Here is a 24,580-nt window from a genome sequence, read left to right on the forward strand (position 1 = left end):
TGATGGTCTAGTAATATATGTGATTTTGTTTCCCACTTTTGATTGCATCAGATATAAAAGCTGTGATCTTGGCAGTTCCTCAATAAGTTAAACATGGAGCTTCCATATGACTGAACCATTCCAATCTCAGTTATATACCCAAGAGAATTGAAAGCACATGTTCGTACAAAAAGTAGTACACGAATGTTTGTATTATTCATAATAGCCAAAAAGTGGAAGCAACCCAAATGTCTGTTAACTGATAAATGGATAAACAAAATGTGGTATATCCACACAATGGAGTATTATTCAGCCATGAAAAGGAATTAAATACTGATCCATGCTACAACACGGATGGACTTGAAAACATTGTGTTAAGTGAACAAAGCAGACACAAAGGACCACATATTGTATGATTCCATTTGTATGAAATGTCCAGAATAGGCAAATCCATAGACAGAAATCCCTAAACAGAAAATAAATTAATATTGCTGAAGGGTTGGGGGGGGAAAGTTATAGTGACTTTAGATATGGAGCATTTTTTGGAATGATGGAATTGTTCTGGAATTAGTGGTGATGATGGCACAGCATTGCCGATATACTAAAAACCACAATATTATTCGATTATACACTTTAACATGGTAATGGTTAATTTCAAGTTCTTAAAAAGCTGTGATCTTTGAGAGGGTGAAAGAAAGATAACGATACCAGAATATTTCTGTGTTATTTGGGGATGATACAATTTGGGATACATTCACATGGTATCTTGTGAATGCTCTAAGACAGGGCCTAATTTTTAAAATCTTCACACATAAGAATCTCCTTTGCAGTCTGCAGCCCACATACCGAAGTCTGCAATCCACACACCCTGTGGGTTGCTGGCGTCCCAGGCCCCTTGCACTTGCTCTCCACACCCCCCAGGAGTCCGTGGCTCACACTCTGGAGCTTTTACTCTGGACTGATTATGTCAGCAAGCTGATTTCCACCCCCTGAACGTTAGTTGTGTGTGTGTGTGTGTGTGTCTGTATGGTGCTGTTGTTTTGGTTTTGAGTATATAAAAAAGGTGAAGCGATTATACCAATTCACTTTTATCCCTATGAATCCACCCGACCCCATATCATCCCTCAGGTCACAATGCCAAGCACCCATCAAACATTTAAATAGGCAAATAACCAGGACAACTGTTGAAACAATGGAATCCTCTTGATTTTACTGGTTAGAGTTGAGCTGCCAAAGGTATTGGGTTTTCATATACAGTATTAGCCAAGTAGTTTGTGATCAGACTTCCAGTGACATCAACCTTTTGAAACATCTGTGAACCCAGGGGGACACGGGGGGAAGAAGCAGGAGACTCAGAGCCTCCTGAAAACAGCGGCCAAAAAGCCCATGCATCCCTCCTCAGAAACAGAGCCAGACTGACACAAATGTAAGCCTGTGGTTCCTGGCTTCTGCGTGAAAACTTCTGTTTTGCCCTGGAGGCTTCCATCAGACAGCAGGAGGTGAAGAGCAGAAGACTCAGAAAGCAGGTGAGGAGAGGAGGAGGGTGCTGGATTGGCAAGAGGTGACAGGCCCAGACACAGGTATCGCCCGCCATACTGTACAGGAACACATTTTGCGTCATGTGCACAAGATAAAGAACGGCTAAAGCTGTTTCAAAAGTACAGCCAGGGGTCATGTGGCATGGGGCTAAAAGGTCCCAAATACCACAGTTGCCCCAGATGGCTTCACTGGTCGAGCAGACAGCAGTTAAGAGCCATCAATGAGAAGAGTACAATAGTCTGTGAAAGGCAAAGCCAAGCCCCACATACGGCTCCTGATGACATCACTGCACCACACTAAGTTACAAAAGGGGCTCATGTTTATAATGATGACCATGACTCATCGAGAAAAGGTTAAATACTCTCCAGGATACTCTGTTTACTAAGGCAGGGATGTGTATAATACGTTTTAGAAAGATTTCCCTCAGAAAAATATCAATAGTTTAAAGATTCAGCACTTCAAGGGTTAATCCTGTTATCTGAATATTTGCTTACATACCTCATTTTACAACAATGCTAGTAAATGAGGCGTTGCTCTTTTTAAATAATCATTAGTATCAAATTATCGGCACCATTCAGTTTTAAGTATAGGGACAGGAGAGCAAACTATATAATACAAAATAAAAATACAGTCCTGATACAAATATACGAGATCAATCCCACTTATCAAGTGGTCTTAAGAAATGGATAGACATTTTACACACAAGGAAGTACAGCTAGCTCATCATCACATGGAAAAGTGCTCAGCCTTGCTAGCAATTAAGGAAATAAAACAACCTTTCAAGAACAACTATACACACCTATTATAACACTAGCAAAAATAAATTAAAATGGCAAAACCCAATACTGGCAGAGCTATTGGTAAATATAAATGCTTATACGTTGCTGGTGGCATCATAAATTGTAAAGGGGATTCAAGCATTCAGAGTGGGTAGGGGGGGTTGAACTAGATGACCTTTAAGGTCCTTCCAAACCCAGAGACTGGATCTTTCTAGAAAGCAATCTAGCAATATAAAGCAAGAGCTATAAAATACTTCATGCTCTTTGACCTTGTGATCCCTCTTTGGAGATTTTCCCAAGGGAAGAACCCAAAGGAAGGACATTTTTTTACAAAGACAGTCATAGCAGCACTATTTATAAGAGTGAAAAATTGGATAGAACTCACATGTCTAATAATGGGGAGAAGTGAGATTAGCCATGTTACATGGATATAAAGATATTTAAATTGGTGAGAGCAGGCTCTGCATTGAGGAGGAGCTATGTGTTAGGTGGAGAAACACAACCGAAGAGTATGCACACGCTGATCACAGCTACGTAAAAATGTGTGCATGCTTATTGAGAAAACTTGGGAAATAATTTAGAGGGCTAGTTTGTGATTAGGGGGTTCCTTTATTCCTGCAAATTTGTTCAAGTGCATAATACAAATTTAAAAACATATTTCTTGAAACTATATAAAAAGAGAGCAGAGTTTCTTCTGGTCAAGGTTCTATCAACAGGATATGAATTGATCAACTTTAGAAATAATTTCCCTTTATGGAACACCCAAATGAATCCTGACATTGAATCATCTTAACCTTGTAGGGATTTTTAGACAATTTAAGCTATAATTTCCTACTTTGGGTTCAATGATAAATTATATGTATCCCAAATAATATCGTATCTAACAAACTGACAAGTGAAGTTATGTTTCAGATGAAGCCGCAGTACATTACATCCTGATGATAACAACTTTCTTTTTAGTTTATCTACTCATGTCTGAGTAAAAAATGAATGTTAAGGACTTTATAAGATCTGTGTATCTACCAATGTAACTGAAAAAACAGCAATAAAGAATTATTCTCTCATTAAAAATGACTCTTTAACAAACAGTCAAAGCTTGGTGTAAGTTTCAATCATACAAAATCACATGGTGGAGATTGATAGCAAAGGATTCTGCGCCATGTTAATCCCTGTGGTCATTAATATATACACACAGGTACCTCTGTAAAGGAATCCCCATTTTCCCATTTTTCTTCTCCAAGGCTTACAAGTCCTGTCTCAACTACATTGAGCAGTAGAAAAACTCTAATACTCAGGAGACCTAAATTAACTTTTCCAATAAAAGTCAAGCCAGAAGTTGGCTTCCTCTACCCATGGAGACCTGGGCAAACAGAGCACACGTTTTGTGCGCTGTGCTGGAGTGAGCACACAAAGCCCGAAGAACGAAAACGACAGAAGGCACCATGCCATCCTCCAGGCAACAAGGGGAGAATTTCACAGTTCGGTCATCAACAGTCTTTTCATCATTTTCTCTCTCTCCAGTTCCTGCCGGAGCGTCTCTGCACTGAAAAAGAGTAGGTGACAAAATAGTGAGGTAAACCCACACAAATGAGAAGCGTCGTCTCCCAGATTCTTTCGTGATCACAGTTCGTGATCACTTTCTCTTTAAGGCTCCTTAAGGATACCCTACATTTACTATCATTGCAAGGACCAGAAATTGTCTAGCTACCTATGGGCTTCCCTCACCAGCCTGAGAGTGTCTCAAGGCACCGCTCTTATGAGCATTCACCTCTGAAACCCCAGAACCTAGCACAGGAGCTGGTGCATAGCCGCCTGTCAGTAAGGGCCTTTGGAATGATTCGAAAGACGTCCAGGGGTGCGACTTCTTTAACTCATGCTTTAAATTGGTTTCGCATGCATTTTCTCCCAGAGTTCCCGCCTATGTTTTAATAAATAAAATTGAATGAAATAAAACTGGCTGCTTTAAGAGGTTGCTTCTGACTTCTTGGCCCTCAGGACCAGTTGCCTAGCTATGGAATCTGTCACACACCACCACCACCACCACCACCACCACCACCACCACGGAAATACACATCTTTAAAGGTATAACCAAGTTTTTAAATAATTTCATTCAGGGTAGAAATAAACTATCAATCTACTGCAGTTAAAAAAGCTCTATATAATCTTGCCCCAACCTGAACTTCACAGGCCTGCTCTCCTGTCATTTACTCTGCTAAGACCACACCAGCCCTCTTATGTCTCCCTAACCATGCAGGCACGGTTCACCTCAGAACCCTTAGACCTGGCTGTTCCCTCTGGCCAGTATCCTCTTTCCCCAAATGTCCACAGTTTGCTCCCTCACCACCTCCAGGTGTCTGCCACCTCGGTGAGTCCATCCCAGCATGTCCTATTGCCCTTCATGGTTTTATTCACACACACTTATTTAATGTCTGTCTCCCCTCCCCCAACACTAAATTGTGAATTCCACACAGGTAGGACTTTTATCTGTTATATTCACTGCACATCCCAAGTATCTAGAATACTATCTATCCTTTGAAGACATTTCCATCAATACAGAGTAAATGAATAAAAGAATGAATAAGAGGTTTGTAGGCAACACCAACCCAATGAGCCAAAAACCTGTGCCTGGTTTCCTGTACTCACCTGGCTGCCAGAGAAACAGGCTTCCGCGTGGTATAGATGGTCTGCACTGTGGAAATGGTCTCTGTCAAAGGCCTCAGGGTCACTGCTGGAATCAGCGGGGAAGACTGGCCAGGACAGCACTGTAATTTACTGTCTCTAAAGTCTGCCTGGAGAGGAAACAGAAAAGAGGAAATCAATCTCAATTTGGATTCCATTTTCACACTGTCAGCTGCTCCGTAAGCGTTACTATATAATTCCTGTTATTTTTTTTAATAATAGCTAAAATCAATTTCCATTTATTAAATAATTTTACTTTGTGCCAGAAACTATGCCAAGCACTTTACATACATTATCTCCTGACAATCCTTTAAGGTAGAGATCATATTTCATCACATCTTAGACACTGTCAATTGTAAGATATACCATTTTTGTATGTGCCACAGAGAAAGAAAAATGTGGCCATTCAAACTTTGTCACACCCACTACTGTAATGAGTTTCTGATTTCAGAGATGGTAAAAGGTGAAAAAAATGTGCAACTTAGAACTGATTTTATGAAAAAGGAAAGTGAGGTTCAGAGAGGTTAAGTATTTTCCCAAGGTCACACAGTAAGTGTTCACCAGTATTTAGAACCAGAGTGAATTGACTCCATGATTGTCATTTTTTCACCACTATCACAATGGTCCCCTAATTATGGTCCCCAGACTAGCAACATCAGTATTATCTTGAAAGTTGGTAACAATGCAAATTCTCAGGCCCCACCAAATACCTTTGGAACCAGGATGTCTGGGGATGAAATCTGGTGATCTGTGTTTTCACAAGACCTCTAAGTGACTGTGATACAAGGTAAAGTTTGAGAACTTCTGGTCTAGAGTACACTGCCTCATTTGGAGAGCATAACTGCTGTTGTTCTCATTGAATAGAATGATATGCTTATTCCTTTTATATAGAAAACTTGGAAGATATATAAAAGTAAATAAAGGAAGAAATTCCATAATCCCTTACTGTCATTGTCAATATATTTCCTCACAGTATTTTCTCAATGCATGCTTTTTGTTTCTTTTGTATCCTTTTGATAGTGCCAGCTATATATTTTATAACTTGATTTTTCACATTAGTTCCCAGTCCGAGCCTCAGAGAAATTTATCACATGGCTTTCTAAAGAAGAGGATTTCATCTTCAAATGAGCACTATATCCGTGGTGACTGGACAGAAGATGAGCTATCTCTCCTAGAGAACCATAAAAGCCACTGAAAATATCACGTACAGTTATAGTTCTCCATGGGTATATATGGCTTGAGTAATGGCGAGAGGCTTGTCTTTGATGGGGTCCTGAAAGGCTATTGCTGAAAGATGCAAGCCCCTGTTTGTTTTACACCTATCTCTAGAGGGAGAACTGACCTGGCCTGGAAAGGAGCTGTGCTAAAGAACTGACCATGAGAACAGGAGCAGTATGCGGTGTTTACCACAAAGAGCTTGCACACACGCCATATGGTTCACCAGCTCTTTCTGGCTCGTCCCTTTCCAGGTACCTGGTAGCACTGCACGTGCCCAACCTCTTTGAAGTTAGGCATGGCCACATGCCTTGCTTTGGCCAAGGAAATGTGGGTTGAAGTGCCATGTTTCATTTCCTCTGAAAGATTTAAGAGTCAGTGTGTAGTTTATTACCTTTTCCCCTCTTCTGCCGCTGTGACTAGCAATGGTCCAGATGGCAGCTGCTCCCTTAGCCTGGGTCCCAGAAAGAGAACAACCCAGAGCAGAGCCCTCAGCCCACCCATGACAGCCACGCAGCAGAGTAGGAAATTCAATTTGTCATTATAAAGCATGGCTTAGCCTATGGTTCCTGATACAGGAGCTGGGGTAAGATGTTATTTTGTTGCTTCAGTGAAGTGGGTTGGAGGTTGGGCTTTTGATGCCACTTTTGATATTTTTCTGGAAACAGAGGGAAATGCAGCACAAAGGCTATGGTGGGTTAAAGTCTCAGCCTGAATCAAGGCAGTGGCACCTAATTATACGAGCAGTCATTGTATTTAAAAAATAAAAAAAATTTTAATTGGGGGGTATCGGGGAACTGTGTATCTTTCCAGGACCCATCAGTCATTGTCCTTCAATCTAGTTATGGAGGGCACAGTTCAGCTCCAAGTCCAGTTACCGTTTTCAATCTTAGTTGCAGGGGGCACAGCCCAGCATCCCTTGCGGGAATTGAACCAGCAACCTTGTTGTTGAGAGCTCACACTCTGACCAACTGAGCCATCTGGCCCCCCCCCCCCCCAGTCATTGTATTCTTCAATACCATGCATTCCAGGTGAAAGAAAAAAGCTAGCTTCACTTGAGAACAATGCTGGAGAGCAGTGAAAATTACTAATATTATTAAATCTCAACCCTGAGTTCTCCTCTTTTTAATATTTGTTGAATGAAGACACGAACGAATGAATGAACTTTCACTGGAACAAAGCAGATAACAGAGGGACAGACCCAGGTTGGGAAGAAGAACACTGGACATTAATTTGACTAGAGCCAGCCAGGGGCCCTCATCCTGGATGGACCAAGGAACTCAGCTGAGTACAAAGCAGAAAGCCAGTTAATAGTCATGAATACAAGGTAGAAACTGGTTTTAGGATCAAGCAAGGAGCCCAGTTGTTGAAACCAGGCTCAAGGTCAATGCCGAATCAACTGCCAGACCAACTTTGTACAGTTTCCTGGTGCTGTTGAACTCCCCAGTAACTGTGGCCAGGATAGGTCTGTAGGTCTGTGGAAAGACCAACCCTTCAGCGAGGTCAAATATCTTGACCTTGGTAGGGAGAAGAGAACATGACACACAGGGTGAGAAAATTAGGAGGCTGAAGCCTTTGAATTTGGCTTCAGTTACTATCTGACTGTCAGTAAGTCCCTAATTATTATCTCCAGTCTAGTGTCGCTCTCCCCTGAGTTACAGACTTAGATAGCCAAGTGCCCATTCATTGTTTACATCTGGATGTTTCCAAGGCCTTTCTAACACATCATGGCCATAGGCAAACTCATTATTCCTTCCAATCCAGTCTTCTATCAGATTTCCTAATCTCAGTGAATGAACCCATTATCCATCCATGGTCTGCAAGTCAGAAATCTGGGAGCCATATTTTATCCTCTCTTTCTCTTATCCAATCCAATTCCTTACCAGCCTCCTAAATATCTCCCCATCCATGTATCTCTCTTCATCTCCACCATCAAAACTTCTCTGGATCAAGCTCTCTGCCCTCTTGCCTTTGAACTGCTGCCCTAGATTTTTAAACTATTGTCCTGAATCCACTTTGGACCAAGCTCCCAGTGCTGTCACAGGGAACATTTCCAAATGCACCTGCCCTGTCACAGCACTGCTTAGAGTCCTTCAAAGGCTTCCCATTTCTCTTAGTATAAACATCAGAGTCCCAACTGTGGCCTACAGGGCCAACATGGTCTCCCCTCTTCAGTGTTTGTCCCTTCCTCTCCTCCCCCCTTTCATGCTCCACTCCCTTGCTCTATGAATTCTAGTCCCACTGGCTTTCATTTCAGTCACTTGAACACAGGATGAATCTCTCCTGCCCCAGGATTCTGATTCATGCTGTTCCCTCTGTCTGCTCCAGCTGCCTTCAAGCCACTCTTGCCCAGTTCTTAAAAGTCCCAGCGTGGTTTCTGACATTGGCTTCCTTCTCCATCTTGGCCCCCAGCTTTTCAGGAAGGGCTTTCCTGGGTGTCTCACGGCACTGCCAAGACTGGGCAGGAGGCCAGAGTGCCCATTATGGCCAGCTGAGGGCAGAGGAGCCAGAGCTTCCAGCTGGGGAGCTATACCCAGCAAAACTGCAGGGGCAGGATGAACATGGGGCAGTAGCATTTAACAGCCTGGCCCAGTCCCTGTATCTTTGCCTTCTGGTTCTTAAAATGCAGGTCATAAGCTGGAAACAGCTTATGACCCTAGAAAAGAATGTTCTAGGAGACTGTTTTTGCCTCTGCCTGGATGCTGAAACCTTCCCATCTGTTTGTCCTCTGAAACCTGAATCAGCCACTACTCATGCTTTCCCTCTCCATGTGGCTGAAGCCACCTCAGGCGGTGACCATCATCCAGCTCATGAGACTGTCCTTTGAGCTACCGCAGGCCACCCACAACCCACCCCACCAATCCTCTAGATTGGCCAGAAACCCTTTGGAAGGAGCCTTAGGAAGCATCTGGTTCTGGGAATTACAAACTCTATCCCTGGGAGGAGCAGAAGGTGAGAGGAAAGAGGAGGGACTTTGGACTCCCTGCTCATGCTCCATACAGACGCTCATTATACACTGAGCTTCTGCACAAGCTTCCACTGAAAGAAAAGAATTCCACAGCTGAAAAGAAGCCTGAAAAATCATTGGACTCTCTCATGCTGCAGTTGAGGAAACCACAATATTGAAATGTTTTAAAAACATTTCAACCGTTTGCAGAGAGTTTAAATAAGCTGCCCAGCCACACAGGGAGAGGTGACGCCTTGCAGCTGTTTGTCACAACAACCTGCTCTTGTGAATCCCACTGCTCGGCCTCTCCATCCTTGAGAAACCACAGTCACACTTGACATGGGTGGGATGGTCGGTGGCAGTAAAGTACTTCCAAGTTCTCGATCCCTTTGGATCCTTCCTCACCAGGATACAAGGAGGATATTACTGTGTCCACTTTAAAGAAGAGGAGATTGGTGCTTAGAGTAGTACAGTGACTTACTTAAGATCACACCATTATCAAGACGCAGGTCCAACCCCAAAGAATAAAAAACAAGGACTCAAACCAATACATGTATATGCAGAGTCACAGGGCACTGCTTACAATAGCCAAAAGGTGGAAACAACCTAAATACCCATCAATGAATGAATGATCGACACACTGCAGTCTATACATACAATGGAATATTATTCCACCATAAAAAGAAATGAAGTTCTCATATATACTACAACATGGATGGGCCTCGAAAACGTTATACTAAGTGAAAGAAGCCAGACAGGGAAGGTCACATATTATATGATTCCATTTATAGGAAATGTCCAAACTAGGTAAATCCACAGAGACAGAATGCAGGTTGGTGGTTGCCAGGGGGCCAGTGGGAGGGGGGAAATGGGGAGTGGCTGATTCATGGGTACGAGGTTCCCACTGGGGGCTATAAAAATGTTTTGGAACTAGATGGAGGTAGAAGTTGCATGACTCTAAATGTACCGCATGTCACTGAATTGTCACTTTTAAATGGTTAATTTTATGTTTGTGAAGCTCGCCTCAATAAAATAACCGAAAGATGGAGACCCCCCCAAGCCCCCAGCTGCTTCCTAACCTCACAGTGTTCACAGTGATCAAAAGAAGCTGTCGGCATGGCTGCCTGGCATTCCACAGAAAAGCACGCCACGTGGGAACAATGCCTGAAAACATGGACCGGTTTTCTGGATCTACTTACAGTAAACTGTGGCCCTGTAACGAAAGGATCAGGAAATGGGGTCACTGTATCAGCCGGGAATGTTTTGATCTTCAAAAAAGAGAAAAGACAAGAATGTTACTTTCAGATTAGAACACAAAGTTTTGAAATCTTTGGCAGCGCACTTTTAAAACCAAACTGAAGGATTCAAGGGAACACACGCAGAGACTTCCTTGCTTGTGTAAGGAAACACACAAAGGTCCCTCAGGAGTGTTGCCAGAAGTTGTATCCGTGCCCATCATTGTACTGTAGACGGGGACTCAGCAGGGATGACGGGCTGAAATCTCGTGTTTGTGGGGCAGCCCGCGCTAACCTCGCTCTGGAACTCCCTTTACTGGCATCTGCCTTGGTCTCCCAGTCATGCTGGGCTCTATGTGTGGCCTGATCCACAAAAGGCCATGATCAGGATGTATAATGAGGCTGTCTGGGGTGGTTGCTGATGGCTTCTCTGCAGCTGAGGGGAAAGGACTAGAGGCTGCTGAGACGTCACATCCTGGGACAGTCAATTACAGTGCACAGAGGAGTGACTTACCTAAGATCACATTATCAGCCTGGACCAGGAGGCCTGGACTAATTGGGCCAAAAAGCATTCCCTACCCGTTCCCTTTAGTTGTTGCACTCCCTGTAAAATCAGGGCAACAGAGGGAGCGCACATAAGCATGTGAAAATCCCACTACCATGGCCTCTGGGAACAGACGGCATGGCGAGCAGAGGTGCCTCGTTCTGGGGTGGCTACAGCACACGGCTGTTCTGAACGAGGGTGGGTGCATCGGCCTGATCAGGTAGTGGTGGGCCCACAGGGCCTTTGCTCCCGTTGTTTCTCTTCGGTCACTTTGTCTTTGACCTGCAGGCCTTAGGGAATGGGAGGAAAGGCGCTTATTTCTTTAAGCTGGCCTAACGGACTGCCAGCCGGCCCAGAGACCTGATGACTCGGAAACCAGCTGTGTGTGCAGCCCCCAGGACACACCGGCTGGTGAATGTACACTGTGCCTCCTGCCACTGGAGGGCTGCAGCCAAAACATTGAGGCCACCACGGCCCTTTGTGTCTCACAGGCCCTGCCTATGGACCCTGGGACAGCTACTTGATGCCCTTGAGTCAATCTAATGGGGAGTAAGGTAGGAATGAGTGACAGCACATCAGACCAGATACAAATCTGCTGAGGTTTCTGAATGGGTAGAGTGGTCTCCACCCAACCGATCTGGGATGACAGTGTCCTTGCAGGGTACACTGAGATGTCCAGGCTAAGCCTGCTCCCCTTCTCCCCAAAATCTCTTCTGCCTCTTTACAATTCTCCAAATTCCCAGAATGGACCCCACACTGCCTTAAGACTCATGTGCCAACTCAGATTGCTGGCTGCCTACAGCCCAGCAAGAGAAGGACGGGGTGCCAAGCTGTGTGGTGCATTCTCTTCGCATGGACTAATGGCTCAAGATGGTGTTCTGAGGCCAACAGCAAAATTAAAAATAGCATGCAGATAAGCCTCTCAGACCATCGGGAAGTAGAAGGGGAAAGAGGTTTACTATTGCTATTAAAGAAATGTGAAAGTTGGCAACTCCAAAGGATTATTTTGTACCTGCTCTAAATAAGAAAAAAATATATTCCAACAGTTATACTCTGTGTTGCTCAGCTGTGGCCAAGCAGAGTCACTCTTCTGATGGCGCTGTCCCTGGGTGTAACCGCTCTAGAAAGGGAGCAAAGCCAAAGTCGCAATATTGAACCCAGTAGAGTCTATAGCCTGAGAAAATAAAATGCCTGATTCAACAGCTACATGCGTTCCCTCCATAGTGACAAACTAGACACCAAGCACGCGTCCTGTGGTAAAGAATCGGTTGGGTAAATGGTGGGCCCTTCACTTGATGGAATACAAATAGTCATATAGAATATGGTAACAAGAACAAGAAAGGAACGACACAACCTTAAGTGAAAAACAGGAGATGACATGGATCCTATGATTTAACTATGTAAAATTATGAATGAATATGAATACATATTAGCAAAACAAAATTTGCAAACATGAAAAAAATAATTGTGATAGGTTGGGGTTATGGGTGATTCCTTTCAAGTCATTATGTAATATTCATATTATCTTGATAAATAGCAGGAAAGACAAGCTTTAAAAAGCTTTTATTTTCAATATCAAAGCACCTAAGATTTTTCTTTCTGGGTAAAGCATCTATGCTCATCAAAGCTCTAGGAAAACAAAGTCTTCCTGGTTCTTGAGACCTAGAGACAGAGGGGTAGGACCGCAGCCCTGTGTCGCAGTTGGACCAGGGCTGGCTGATCTCCAAACTCTGCATCCGTCCTGGAGTGAGAGCACCTGGCAGCAAGTCTCCTCTGGAGGTCTGGCGCTCGTGTACACCCACGAGGCCGCCTCCTGGTGGCTCCTGCCCACCTCGCCTCTCCTGGCCAGGCCCCTCTCCCTGCCAGGGTACCTACCAGCCTCGTTTTGATTGGAGGGTACATGCAAACTCCAGTGGTCTCTTCCTTCATGGGGAGAGAGAGTGGAGGAGAACAGCGAGAGTGGGCACAGTGGGGGGCGCTGGCGGGCTCTGCCTGCTCACGAGGAGAGGAGAGAAGGGGAGGAGGAGGTGGTGAGAGACAGGGAGGAGGAAGAGGAGATAAGGGAGGGGGAAGAAGAGAAAGATAGCACAGTGCAAGACGGATCTGTCAACTCCAGGCTGCTCTCAAGCCAGCCTCACCCGCAGCCTACCTCCAGCCTCTGGCCAAATGGCATCTATTCCCTCCCTCCTCCCTCCTGTCTCCACCTTCTCTCCTCCTCTCCAGCCCTCATCTGTCTTCTGTACTATCTGAGCAGGACGCCACATCAAAACCCCACTCCCGGGGCTGGCAGGTAGGGGCCATCTCCTGTGCCAACTGAACAGGACTGGCAGTGGCTTCCTGGAATGCTGCTGAGTGTTCTGAAGCATTGCCCAGGCCAAGCCAAAAAGAGAGCTGTGGGGAATTAGTGATGCCGGCCATGGTGGCACTACGGGGAGTGGCCACACACTTGAGAGGGTTTGCCTTCCAGGCCAGGTGGCCTCCTGTACTCTGCTAAATAAGGGCCTGCATTACTGTGTATCGGTGAGTAGGTGTCCAACAGAATGCTCCAGGAAAGAGACCTGTCAGCGAGGAGGAACCCAGAGTTTAGGGTTTCATCTGTCATGACTCTAAATCTGTGTTCAGAAAACATCCTGGCCCTGAACCCCCCCTCCCACACCCATGGGCCCAGTGCTTGGCATGTCATATTGCCACTGGGTACCTTGCTGCTTAGCTGCAAGTTACCAAGCATTGTGAGAAAACGCCACGTCACTTGGGATACAAGTTTCCCCGCCCTAGCACTAAATAGTGCCATGCACCCAGCAGAGGTCCAGAAGCTTGTACCGGTGAAGATGAGGTTGGTGAAGAGAGAATGCTCTCATGTTAGGAGGGGGGGCCACTGACGGGGTTTCTTTGGGTTTCAGGGAGGGACCATTCACTCTAGAGAATAAACACATGCATCTTTTAGCTCAAGAGTTTCCTTAAGTAGTTGGTATAATCCTGCCATAATGAATAAAGTACAGCCTCTGGGTAAGTTTCATTGAAAAACGATCAAGAAAATTGCAGGTCTCTTGTCCAACTCCAAACTGATCTAACTCGGTCCTCTTTACCATTGTGCAGCTCTGGACGATTTCCAAGGGGCTTTTACAGCCATTATTTCACAATGGCCTTCCCGACAGCCTTGTGTTACTATTTAAATTTGGGGTGTGCAGAAATAGCACTGGTAAAGTCTACATCCATGGGTGTAGACCTTATTGTTGACTGGTTCTAAATCCGTTCTTCAGAAACAAGTGAGTCTATATTAGTCACCTGCAGTTAAGTTTTACCAGCCTATTTAAAATCCCCCCACTGCCTTTTCTGGCCCTCAGGATAAATCCTCCACTCCACAAGAGGGCAGCCACGGCCTGCCTGGAGCTGGATCCTGTCTGCCCTCAGGCTGTTTCCACCACTGCCCAGTACATCGGGGCCCCAGCTGTAACCACTACACCAGTGACCCCAGATCATAGGGCCTATGATAACAGTAGGCACTCAATTTTGAAGAAAATAAAATCTGGTACAAATGACCAAGAAACATGGACATACTGCCTATAGGCCAAAACGTGTACAGCCCACCAATGTTTGAAGTGACGATTAGAATGAATGACTTAAGGCTTTGCCCAGCATTGGACTTTTATGGTCAAGAAATGTTGATCTACCCTACAAGCATCTCTGACCTTTCTAAAGATGCACCTGAGTGGATTTAAACAAAAGGATTTAAACAAGTGGATTTAAACACTCTTAATTCCTAGTAAATGAACAGGTAATAAGATAACACATGTAATAAGATACTATATTGAAAGACCATTTAATATTTTTCGCCTGGTATTTCCTTTCCTTCTTAAGTCTGTCCCACATTCAGGCAGCTAGGTTCTACTTGGCTTTTGAGTTTCAAAACCTGACTCTGTGGGGAACAGAAAGATTTTGGCCTAGACAAACGAAGATGAAGATATGTAAGGCTTATCCTCCAGATAAGAAGAGAGACTGCCAGTTTGAGGACACAAGAGAAAAGTCAGAGGGAAAGAGAGGAGGGGTAGACATGAGGGAGTATTAAGCAAAGGGACCCTGTGCCCCTCATCCACGGGCTGAGGCTGGGGAACAGGGACTAAAGGGCCGAGAAGACCTCTGGAGAACTGGGGAGGTGGCAGCACCCCACCCCACCCCCAGCAGAATGGCTGCAACACACAGGGATTCACATCCCAGCAGGACAGTGATTGTCATTCCACCCTCTGCACAAGGGAAGCAGAGAGCGCCCCAGGTGTATGAGCAAGCGGATGACACCACGAACTTAAAAACAGATTTCCTTCCCTCTCCCTGCGCCCTGGAGAACATGGATGAAGATGCAGCCTGATTTGACTTGAGATTAAGCTTGAGCCCTCCTGATAGAACGAGGTTCAAATTAAAAACTAAGTTATTGAGACAAATGGAAACCCAATCCTTCTGACACTCAACCCAGGGCTCGTTCTGTGCCCTCCACAGCTTTCCAACCTCCTCCCTGACACATGAACTCTTGACTAACGTTTCCTGACCCAGAAGAGACCTGGGTTCTGACTGGCTCTGCTCTGCCGGTGGGTGAGTGGTTTAAGAAGTCCAGGGACCAGCAAGGGACAAGCCCAAATGAGAAAGCATCAGGAACACCGAAGGCACAGGTGTTTATGGTCTGTCACCTGGGGAGGGAAGCTGGAGCGGTGGCAGGACTCTGTGTTCCTAGGCTCAACGTTATTGGTGTGTAAATATACCCTCCTTCCAATTCCCCTCGTTCTACCAACACCAACACCCCCATGCCTGTGCGCACACTCACACCCCTGTAGGGAATACCAGAAGGAGAGTGGGTGCTGTCTTCACTCACTTGGCTTCTCCCCCACCCCACCTCTTCCATCCCAGGCAGAAGCTCCCATCTGACTATTAAATCTGAGATGCAGATTCTGGGGCTGGGCAGACAACAAGCTGCAGAGGGGGTAGGACTCAGATTGCTAAATTGAGCTACATAATAAAAGAGTTGGGGATTAGAGAAGAAATGGTTTGGGAAAAGGAGGGGGAAAATGCTGCAAGAGTGAAGCTGGAAAGAATATTTTTGTGGAGAGTTTGAGGATGAAGGCCGTTGGAGGCATGCAGCGTGCAAGAGAATTAAGACCGCAGACAAAAGAGATTCAAGAAGTGTTACCAGGAGGTGTGAATTTAATCTTCCTGAACGCTTTTTGAGAGATACCAGATCAAGATCGAACCTTTTTATTAGTCTTGGCTGTTTGGACTATGCTTCTTTGAAAATTTCTTCACACAGATTGGATCACAGGGGTCCAGAGGTATAAGGGTTAAACTAGCTCTGATATTGTCTTGGTGGAACATTGTTGAATGAAGGCAAGATAATTTGTCCCCCTTCTCCCTCTCCAGCTCCCTGGTCATCCAACTCTGTTCTCTCTTCTTTCCCTTGTTCTTCAAGGAACCAGGGCAGTGATGTGGCTTTAGCCCCAGGCCCTAAGTCCAGTCTCTCTTCTGCTGTCCTCCAAGAAACAGACAACGTGACCCTCCATCACCCTGACAAACGAGGGCAGAGAGGGCTGCTGCGTGCATTTCTGTGGCACTGGGAGGAGCAGATGGAGCCGCAGGGAAGAGGACCAGACAAAGGGAGAAGCAGACTGCCCGAGTCACTCTCCCTCTCTAGGACCCTTCAGTACCCACGGAAGATAAGACTCTGTAGCGAAGTAAGGTCAAAGCCAAGGATGCTGGGGAGAGCTCAAATGGACTGGGCTCTCGCCCAAATGCCAGCCCTCCAGCCTACCTTCTGTGTGACCACGCACTGGGAACATGCACTCGCGCCTCAAATCCACATGAGCAAGACAAGGAGAACACGTGCTCACTGCAAACTTCACTGTGACGGGCACAGCTGTGTCTTGGTGCATCCAAGGGCCTCAGTTGTCCTGAGCCTGGGCAGTGCAGCAGCCTGGCCCCTGTTTCAGAGCTAAGTAAGAGCTACCCAGAGATGCAAGCAGGGTTTCCTGGGGAGAGAGAATGAGCTCCCTGTTGCTGGAAGGGTACAAGCAGAGGCCGGACAGTCCACTAGTGGTGGCATTTGCACCTTATATCAGGGGACCTCTGGGTCCCTTCCTTTCTAATCTTCATCTGTTATATTCAAAGAAAAGAGGGTCAATTCAATCTACAAACCGGATCCGTAACATGATGGTCTTTATGAGAATCCCATGACTCCTATCAAAGCCAAGATATATTTTTTTCTTGGTAAACTAACCCTAGTTCTCAGATCTATCGGGCCTTTTTAATAAATATTCAGTATTTCACTCACGCTGCGCCTTCCGCATACAGAATGCTTTGGTCCCTTTTCCCCACTAGCTAACTCCTAACTCATACGTAAACCCTGGCATCATAAAGTGTAGGAACTTAGCTCTCTCCCTTTTCTGCCTTCATAGCTCTCAGCTTGTACCCTAGGGCTTCTCCGGTTCCTTTGGGGGATGCTAACCTCTAGCTAAACCGGATGTCCTCAGATTGCTACTGAGGCTTCCATCTCCCACAACACAACACGGCCTCCCTAGGACATAACCAGGAAACCCAGTTGGATCACTGATGTAGCACCAGGCCCAGGTCGCCTAACTTACTGTCCCTTCCTCCATGCCCCTTGTTGAACTTTCCCAGTCTAGACAGTGCTTTCAGCACAGCCCTTCTCCCAGGCATTGCTCTTCTTCAAAGGGGCAAGTTCCCTAAAGAGGAGGCTAGATTTAGCCCCATCAGATGCAAAGAAGGAGCCAGGACACCTGGGTCCCAGCTCCTTAGTCCCTGTGTGATTACGCTACTCTGGGACTCAGTTTCCCCATCAGTGCAAAGAGGCGATGAGGCAATGCGGAAGATCCGCGGTTTCTGAGTTACCCTGTCTTGGCGATTTGTCTAACGCAAAGGCCATGAATAACTTGGTTCCATCTACGTGAACATGGGGACTAAGTCTGAAGGTTCCCAGAGCAAGGAGTCGCCCACCGTCAGTTCTCAGCTGTTGATCCAAAGGCGATGACTCAGAGCTCTCAGGCTGCACCAGTCTCCAAACGAGAAGGAAAATTGTATAAATCACCAATGGTTTCCTTGTGCCGGCAGAGGCAGGACTGGTGATCATTCCTAAAGCCTGAACAGCAGGTCGCCTCATTTGAAAGCTTTCCAGAAATCCCTCCCATCTGCCACATCCAGTACATCTTGACACCTACTTCCGGCTCTCCCTGCATGAGTTCGACGTGGCTCTCCTGTCGACCTCGGCCCTTCATCAACCTGCCTCCTCTCCCGCCTCCAGCTGCCCTGTCCACTCCCAGAGCCTCCACGTAGCCGGGCTCACAGCAAGCTCTCAGGAGATAGCTTTTGACTTGGCTCATGTTTTGGCTCACAGTCCAAATTTGTGGACCGTGATTTATGCTCAAGTACACTCGGGTATTAGGTTGAGCTGAGCCAAAGATACATCCAAGTTTGCCTGTATCCTCTAATAGAATTAATATCCCACACATGTTAATGGTGCTTTATATTCTTGAAGGGCTTCCCCCTCTCCCCCTCCATCCTTATAACACTCTTCAGCAGACAAGGCAAACAACGACATCCTTGTTTGACAGATGAGACAGAGACTATCCAATGACAAGGTTCCTAAGGAGGGAGCTGAGGTTAGAGCCAGGTCTGGCCTGCATGACTCCTGGTTCAGTCCTCTCTCCCCTGGAACGGTTCCTCACCTGCAGGAATCCCACAGGGCCACCCTCCCTAAGGAGAGCTCTGTAAGCAGAGGATGGAGGATGACAAGGAAGCACGAGGGGCCTGGAAAGCCAGGGTGAGGACTTGAGCAGGTGCGCCAGGCCAGCGCATGTTGTTGGAAGTGGCAAGCGATGCCCCATGGGCAGGCATGCGGGGTGCAGCCCAGGAAGCCAAGAAGCTGAGACCCACGCACCAAGAAGCCCTACAATGCTTGAGGAGCAGCAGAGGTGGGGGCGGGACCCGTGCAGCCAGCTTCAGAGGAAAGGGAGCACCCCCTCCGTAGCTCTGGGAGGGACCCATGGTGCCTGAACCCTCAGAGAAAGCCGATCCTTCAGCCTGCAGGCTGTGGCAGGACCAGAGGAAGAGCCTTCCCAACCGCGATGCCCACTTCCGTCCATCTGTCCCACTGCCAGGATGTTTCTATGCACTGTGGCTTTTCTGGTTTTAGCCAAATGGGAAGTTTACCAGAGGAGTGGCTTCCGTGAAATCCATCAGGAGATCACCTGGTTCCAAGGTAAAGGCACCACCTCGGTCAGAGGGACTCTATGAAGGCAGACAAAATATAGCCCAGTTAGTGACAGCTCTGGGTTGACAGCAGAATTTCACTAGAAAACACAGGTGTTCCCCATGTTTCCTTTCCACGCTTTCTAAGAGTGAACTCAAAGTCATGCCAACCCCCCCCACCCTCATAGTTCAACAAAACATTGCCAACAAACCCCAATTGTTTTTTATGAAAGCTTAATGGGTAGAAGCAGAGTGTGGGGTGGAGAATGGCCAGTGTTTGAAGCTGCAACCAATTTTTCTTAAGTGCTTTGAGTGCTTTTTGGTCTTTTGCTGGGTGGGGAGAACAGTTCAGAGTCCTTTGAATATGGAAAGAGGGAGCAAAGACCCCATCCTGGATCCGGAGGATCAAGGCCCCAAGGCTCTAAACTCATCTGCACGGTAGTGAGGCAGATCTTTATGGGGGGAGAGGGGTGCCTCTGAAAATCACGTTCATTTCTTGGGAAAATGTTTTTTTCTCTTGCCCTGGGGTCTCAGCAGCATGGGGGACCTTGAGGCCCTTTGTGGGGAAAAAGTAAGCTTCATCACCTTGGACGGCCAGAAGGGGGAGCCCTATGGCCTCTGGTAGGATGTCGCCCGCATTCCCCACTGAACTCCTTTCTGTTTTGCAAATGTTTTCACTTCGTTTCCACCATAGTTTGTGATACATGACAGGAGCCTGTGTCTGCACTTGGGACAAAGCAGTACGAGGGACTCCACACAGCAGAGAGGACCCAACTGGGGATACCAGGAGGTGATCTACAGAAAAGCAGGAGCTTCAGTCTGAGGGGTCTAGCCAGGTTCCTGTTGAGGAATATGGAAGTATTCCCAGAGACCTTGGGTGGGACCTGGTGAGAGGCTGGCGCTGGTCATGCAGGATGTGGACCTGGCCCGTTGGTGTCAAGATGTCACTGGGAGTCGTGATCCCTGGAGCTGCAGAAGCCTCGGGCATCCAGTTTGCACAAGCACTATAACCTCCACTGGACCTGACACCAGCCCATGAGCTGGGTAGGGTGGCAGATCTTATTCCCATTTCTAGGAGGAAGAAACTGAGGCTTGGAGACAACGGCTGCAGAGTGACTACTCATTTGAAGCAGCCATAAAGTGTGTGAATGGAGCAGTCGGGAACAGAGTCTGGGACTCTATTCCCAGGTCCCCACCCCCATGCACACACCATTCCTCAGTGGGGTCCACGGACCAAGCGGCCTTTATCTTAGCATCTACTTGGAGAGCAGTAGGTTGGACTGTGTTTGGATCAGATGCTGAAGAGTGACCACAGCTAAGGGTCACTCAAAGAAAACCAAGAGAAATGTCTTGTGGGAAGCCTTTGCCACAGCCCATTCACATCACCGGCAATTTCCTGAAATTTCAGACTGACAAATAGAACACCATTTCCCATTTTCAAACTATTGACAGGCTGTCCAACATACGGAACGGGAAGGAGAGACATCTTTGTTTTACTCCTCCAAATTTGCCATTATGGGAGGAAAACCCATTCCTCGCTTTCTGAGTAATAGCTTACGTAGGGATGATATTCTAAAATCAAAATTGCCCTCAAAAATCTCTTAAATTGCCCTTACCATGTGCATGGCTTTATATTATCCTATTTGTCTCTCATAAATGGTTAGTTTATCTTTGAGCGACAGTTATATTAGGTTGGTGCAAAAGTAATTGTGGTTTAAAAGGTTAAACATAATTGCAAACACCGCTATTATTTTTGCACCAGCCTCATATAAAAAACATGCTTTGGTGGTTGCTATGTTGTTTTACAAATACACAGAGTTGATTCTACATGGATGCCACACACTTAATTTATACTGAATTTGCAGCAAGGGCATCTACTCCTACAGGTTTTTCCCCCCCGTACCTGGGCTCCTGGGGACAGCTGGCTCTGGCCTTCTGAATTCTGAGGTGAGCTGAGTTTGTGGACCTTGGGGGACCCCAGCGGCGCTGAGACTTGGGTGGTGGTGGCTGTGGCAGTGTTGGCTGTCGTAGTGGTGGTCACTCCGACTTCCTCAGCCAGGTCTGGAGGGAGGTCATCTTCATCACTGCGGTTACTAAAAGCACATGAAGCTCTGCTCATTACAATAATAAACAGGTGGTGGGGAGGGGGAGGAGGGTGGAGAGGAGTGGGACAGTTAGGGTGGGGGGTAGGGGACCCCCAAACAGATGTCTACCAGAGGTCCCACTGACAGGATCCAATACATTGACATTTTTGCCAAACTGCATGTGGGCTGGATTTCCTATGACTCGCCAAGGGATTAAAACAAAATGTTTTTCATGGAAAGACATGCATGTGATATTATTTTATCCATTTGTAAGTGTATAGTTCAGTGGCATTGAATACATTTACAGTGTTGTGTAATCATCACCATTATCTATGCCCCAAACTTTTTCATCATCTCCAACAGTAAATCTGTACCCACGGAACAACAACTCCCCATTGCTTCTCTCCCTGGTAACATCTGTTTTGCTTTCTGTCTGGATGAATTTGACTCCTGTAGGTACCTCATTGAAGTGAAACCATACAATATATGTCCTTCTGGATGTGGCTTATTTTACTTACCATCATGTTTTCAAGGTCCATTCATGTGGTAGCCTACATCAAAATTTCATTCTTTTTATGGCTGAATAATATTCCAATGTATGGACAGACAATATTTTACTTATCCATTCATCTGTTCATGGAAACTTGGGTTGTTTCCACCTTTGGGCTATTGTGTTTCTGTGAATATTGGTATGCAAATAGCTGTTTGAGTCCCTGCTTTCAATTCCACTTAGGAGTGGAATTACTGGGTTGTATGATAGTTCTTTAACTTTTTGAGAAATCACTAAACAAAGAAATAATATTTTAAATGGCCTCCTGTAGGAGAGTACATGCAAGGCTTGTAGGAACCCACTGCTCTGAGTGAAGGATGTAATGGCCCCTTTTGTGGTGTAACAGCAACTGTTCCTTTGGTGAGTTAAACTGGTTACTGGGGAGGAATTGGGCACACTTGTTTTGGAGCCAAGTAGCTCTGGTCTTAGACCGTCTCTGATGGAATGTGATGATGCAGGCAAAGGACACTAGAGGGGCAGTCACCATGAGAGAGAAGTCTGATTGGCACCCTGGGCTCATCTCCAGCTTGGGTTTGTGGGGAAGGTTGGACCTCCCACAAGGTCTGTCACGGATGGAAGCCCTTGTGATCTGATCATCCTGGCACAAGACCACAGCAGCACCATGGATCCCCCATTCTTAGTACGAGCAGTATTTTCTCAAACTTAATAGAAACTAAGACAAGGCCCCTATCCCCTAATGCCAACCAGGTTGTTGCCTGAGCAGTAAAGTGGCTAATTCAGCAGGCCTGAGGACTCAAGCCCTGCACATTCCAAAGGAACCACTGGTCATTGACAAGCTCCTGGGTGAACCTCTGGGTCCTTGGAATATTCTGCTTGGTAAGAGTGTCTTTATATACCCGAGACCTTGGGCCATGCCATATCATGTATGCTGCAACGTGATTTATGGCAAACACCTGTTTTTGTATGTACACCTGGGGTTTTGGGTCATACGGTATCATTTTGACCTCTGGGGGGCGGGAGACTGAGTAGTTAAGGTGAGTCACGTGGGTGCTCCACGCCTACCTGACTGACCCCCAATAAAAACCCAGGATGCCAAATCTCAGGTGAGCTTCCGTGGTTGGCAATATTTCACATCTGCTGTCCCACATTGTTGCTGGGAGAGTTAGGCATTGCCCATGTGACTCCTCTAGGAGACGACAACTGGCAGCTTGTGTGAGGTCTTCCTGAACTCCACTCTATGTGGCTTTTTCCTTCGCTGATTTAATCTGTATCCTTTTACTCTAATAGACCATAACTGTGAATAGAACAGCTTTTCTGAATTCTGTGAGTCCTCTAGCAAATTGTTAAATGTGAGGGTAGACTTGGGGTTTGACCAAGTGGGAAAGTTAATAAGATACCATGAATTTGGATACATGCTGATGAAGTAAATCGTATCAGTTACATTAGCCCATTTAATTTTCACAACAAGCCTATATTATGATCCTGTTTTCAGAGAAGCAGATGATATTCAATGGCTAATTGTGAAATTACTTGCTCAAGGTCACATAGCTAGTTAAGTGGAAGAGTGGGGTTATAATTTATTTTTACCTTATTTTAAGAAATTGTAACCGGAAAAGCATAGTTAACTGTTTAGTTTTCCATAAAATGCCATTTAAAAAAACATAGCTCATCTTTCACAGCAAGAAGTCAATTGATACTGTCTAAAATTGAAAAAGACTCCAAATTCTTAATGGTTTTTTTAATTCACCTTTTGTCTTAACTTATATCTTCTGGCAAAGCAACTTATATCTAAAGTTCAAATGGTCTTTAGATTTTTACCTCAGCTTCTGAGGTAAATTCATGTTAAATTTGTGAAATAACACTTTAAAAGTAAAAGCATGATTACTTTCTTCGAGATGACTTTTTAAAAAATTTTAACAATATGTATGCATAGAAAAATGCCTAAAATAATAGTCATCAAATGGGAACATTGCTGATTTTTGATGGTGTGATTCTAGGGAATTAGTTACTTCTCTCTTTAGACTTTTCTGTCTTGCTTGAATTTTTTTAGACTTTTACACTATGTTTAAATAAATAGTAAAGTCATAGTTCTGGAAAAAAATAAAGCAGCTCATCATTTTCTAAACATACTAGGTTTGAAAAGGGTTTCTTTAAAGGAGGCAATTTGGTGAGTCGGTTAAATTTTCTTTCTTTCCAGGCCATGTATTCGTCATTGTTTCCAACATGATTACATATCCTAAATGGGTGACAGTAACATTTTGAGTTTCAAAATGTAAAAGTAAAGGCTAATCCTTACAGCTTTATCATTGGGGGAGCAGATTTTTTTATGGTTTAGTTTGATCCCCAGAGATCGTTAGGACTATTAATTATTTGAATCTTACTTGTTTTGGCTTTCCTAGGAAACAGAACTGCTATACTTTCCAGCAGTTTCTACTAAGGCTAATGTGTCTGCCCTTAAAAACCCCTGCCTCTTCTGCCTTTCACAAGGTGCAAGTGGCAGGCCTGAGATGGCTGTTTGAGAGCTGCATCTGGAGTTACGCTCCTTGCCCTACACTTTGCGCTCTGTACCCTTAGACTTGACCTTTTCTCAGAAGTTTTTAGGTCCTGGAGAAGAAAGGAAGGGGAACTAATTCATCCTATGGCCAGGGCACTGACTGGGAGCTTTATCCACATTAGCTCATGTTAACACTCACAAAATTCCTCAGAGGTAGGTATCATCTCACCTATTTTACAGATGAAGAAAGAGAAGTTCAAAGACTAATTTCCCCAAGAGCCGCCAGCAGTCAACTAGCGAGGGCTCTACCAGGCGCCTTTCTCACTCCAG

At 45.6% G+C, this 24,580-nt stretch overlaps 1 protein-coding gene across 6 annotated transcripts in view; it reads right to left on the minus strand.

The window, feature by feature from the left end:
• Nucleotides 1-1,163: 1,163 nt before the first annotated feature.
• EPB41L4B (erythrocyte membrane protein band 4.1 like 4B) overlaps nt 1,164-24,580 on the minus strand; it is a 117,036-nt gene continuing 93,619 nt past the window's right edge. For 3 of the 6 annotated variants that reach the window (XM_074330803.1, XM_074330801.1, XM_019734179.2), the window contains 6 exons: nt 21,065-21,254; nt 19,123-19,200; nt 12,793-12,909; nt 10,338-10,406; nt 4,941-5,086; nt 3,628-3,840 (listed from right to left, as the gene is read on the minus strand). In XM_074330803.1, the coding sequence (XP_074186904.1) occupies nt 3,771-3,840; nt 4,941-5,086; nt 10,338-10,406; nt 12,793-12,909; nt 19,123-19,200; nt 21,065-21,254 (670 nt within the window). In that variant the 3' untranslated portion in view covers nt 3,628-3,770. Of the gene's footprint in view, nt 3,841-4,940; nt 5,087-10,337; nt 10,407-12,792; nt 12,910-19,122; nt 19,201-21,064; nt 21,255-24,580 lie in introns of all 6 variants that reach the window. The other 3 variants (XM_074330802.1, XM_074330804.1, XM_074330805.1) reach the window with 3 other exon arrangements.

This window comes from Rhinolophus sinicus, linkage group LG04 (assembly GCF_036562045.2).
Source record: "Rhinolophus sinicus isolate RSC01 linkage group LG04, ASM3656204v1, whole genome shotgun sequence".
NCBI classification, from domain to species: domain Eukaryota; kingdom Metazoa; phylum Chordata; class Mammalia; order Chiroptera; family Rhinolophidae; genus Rhinolophus; species Rhinolophus sinicus.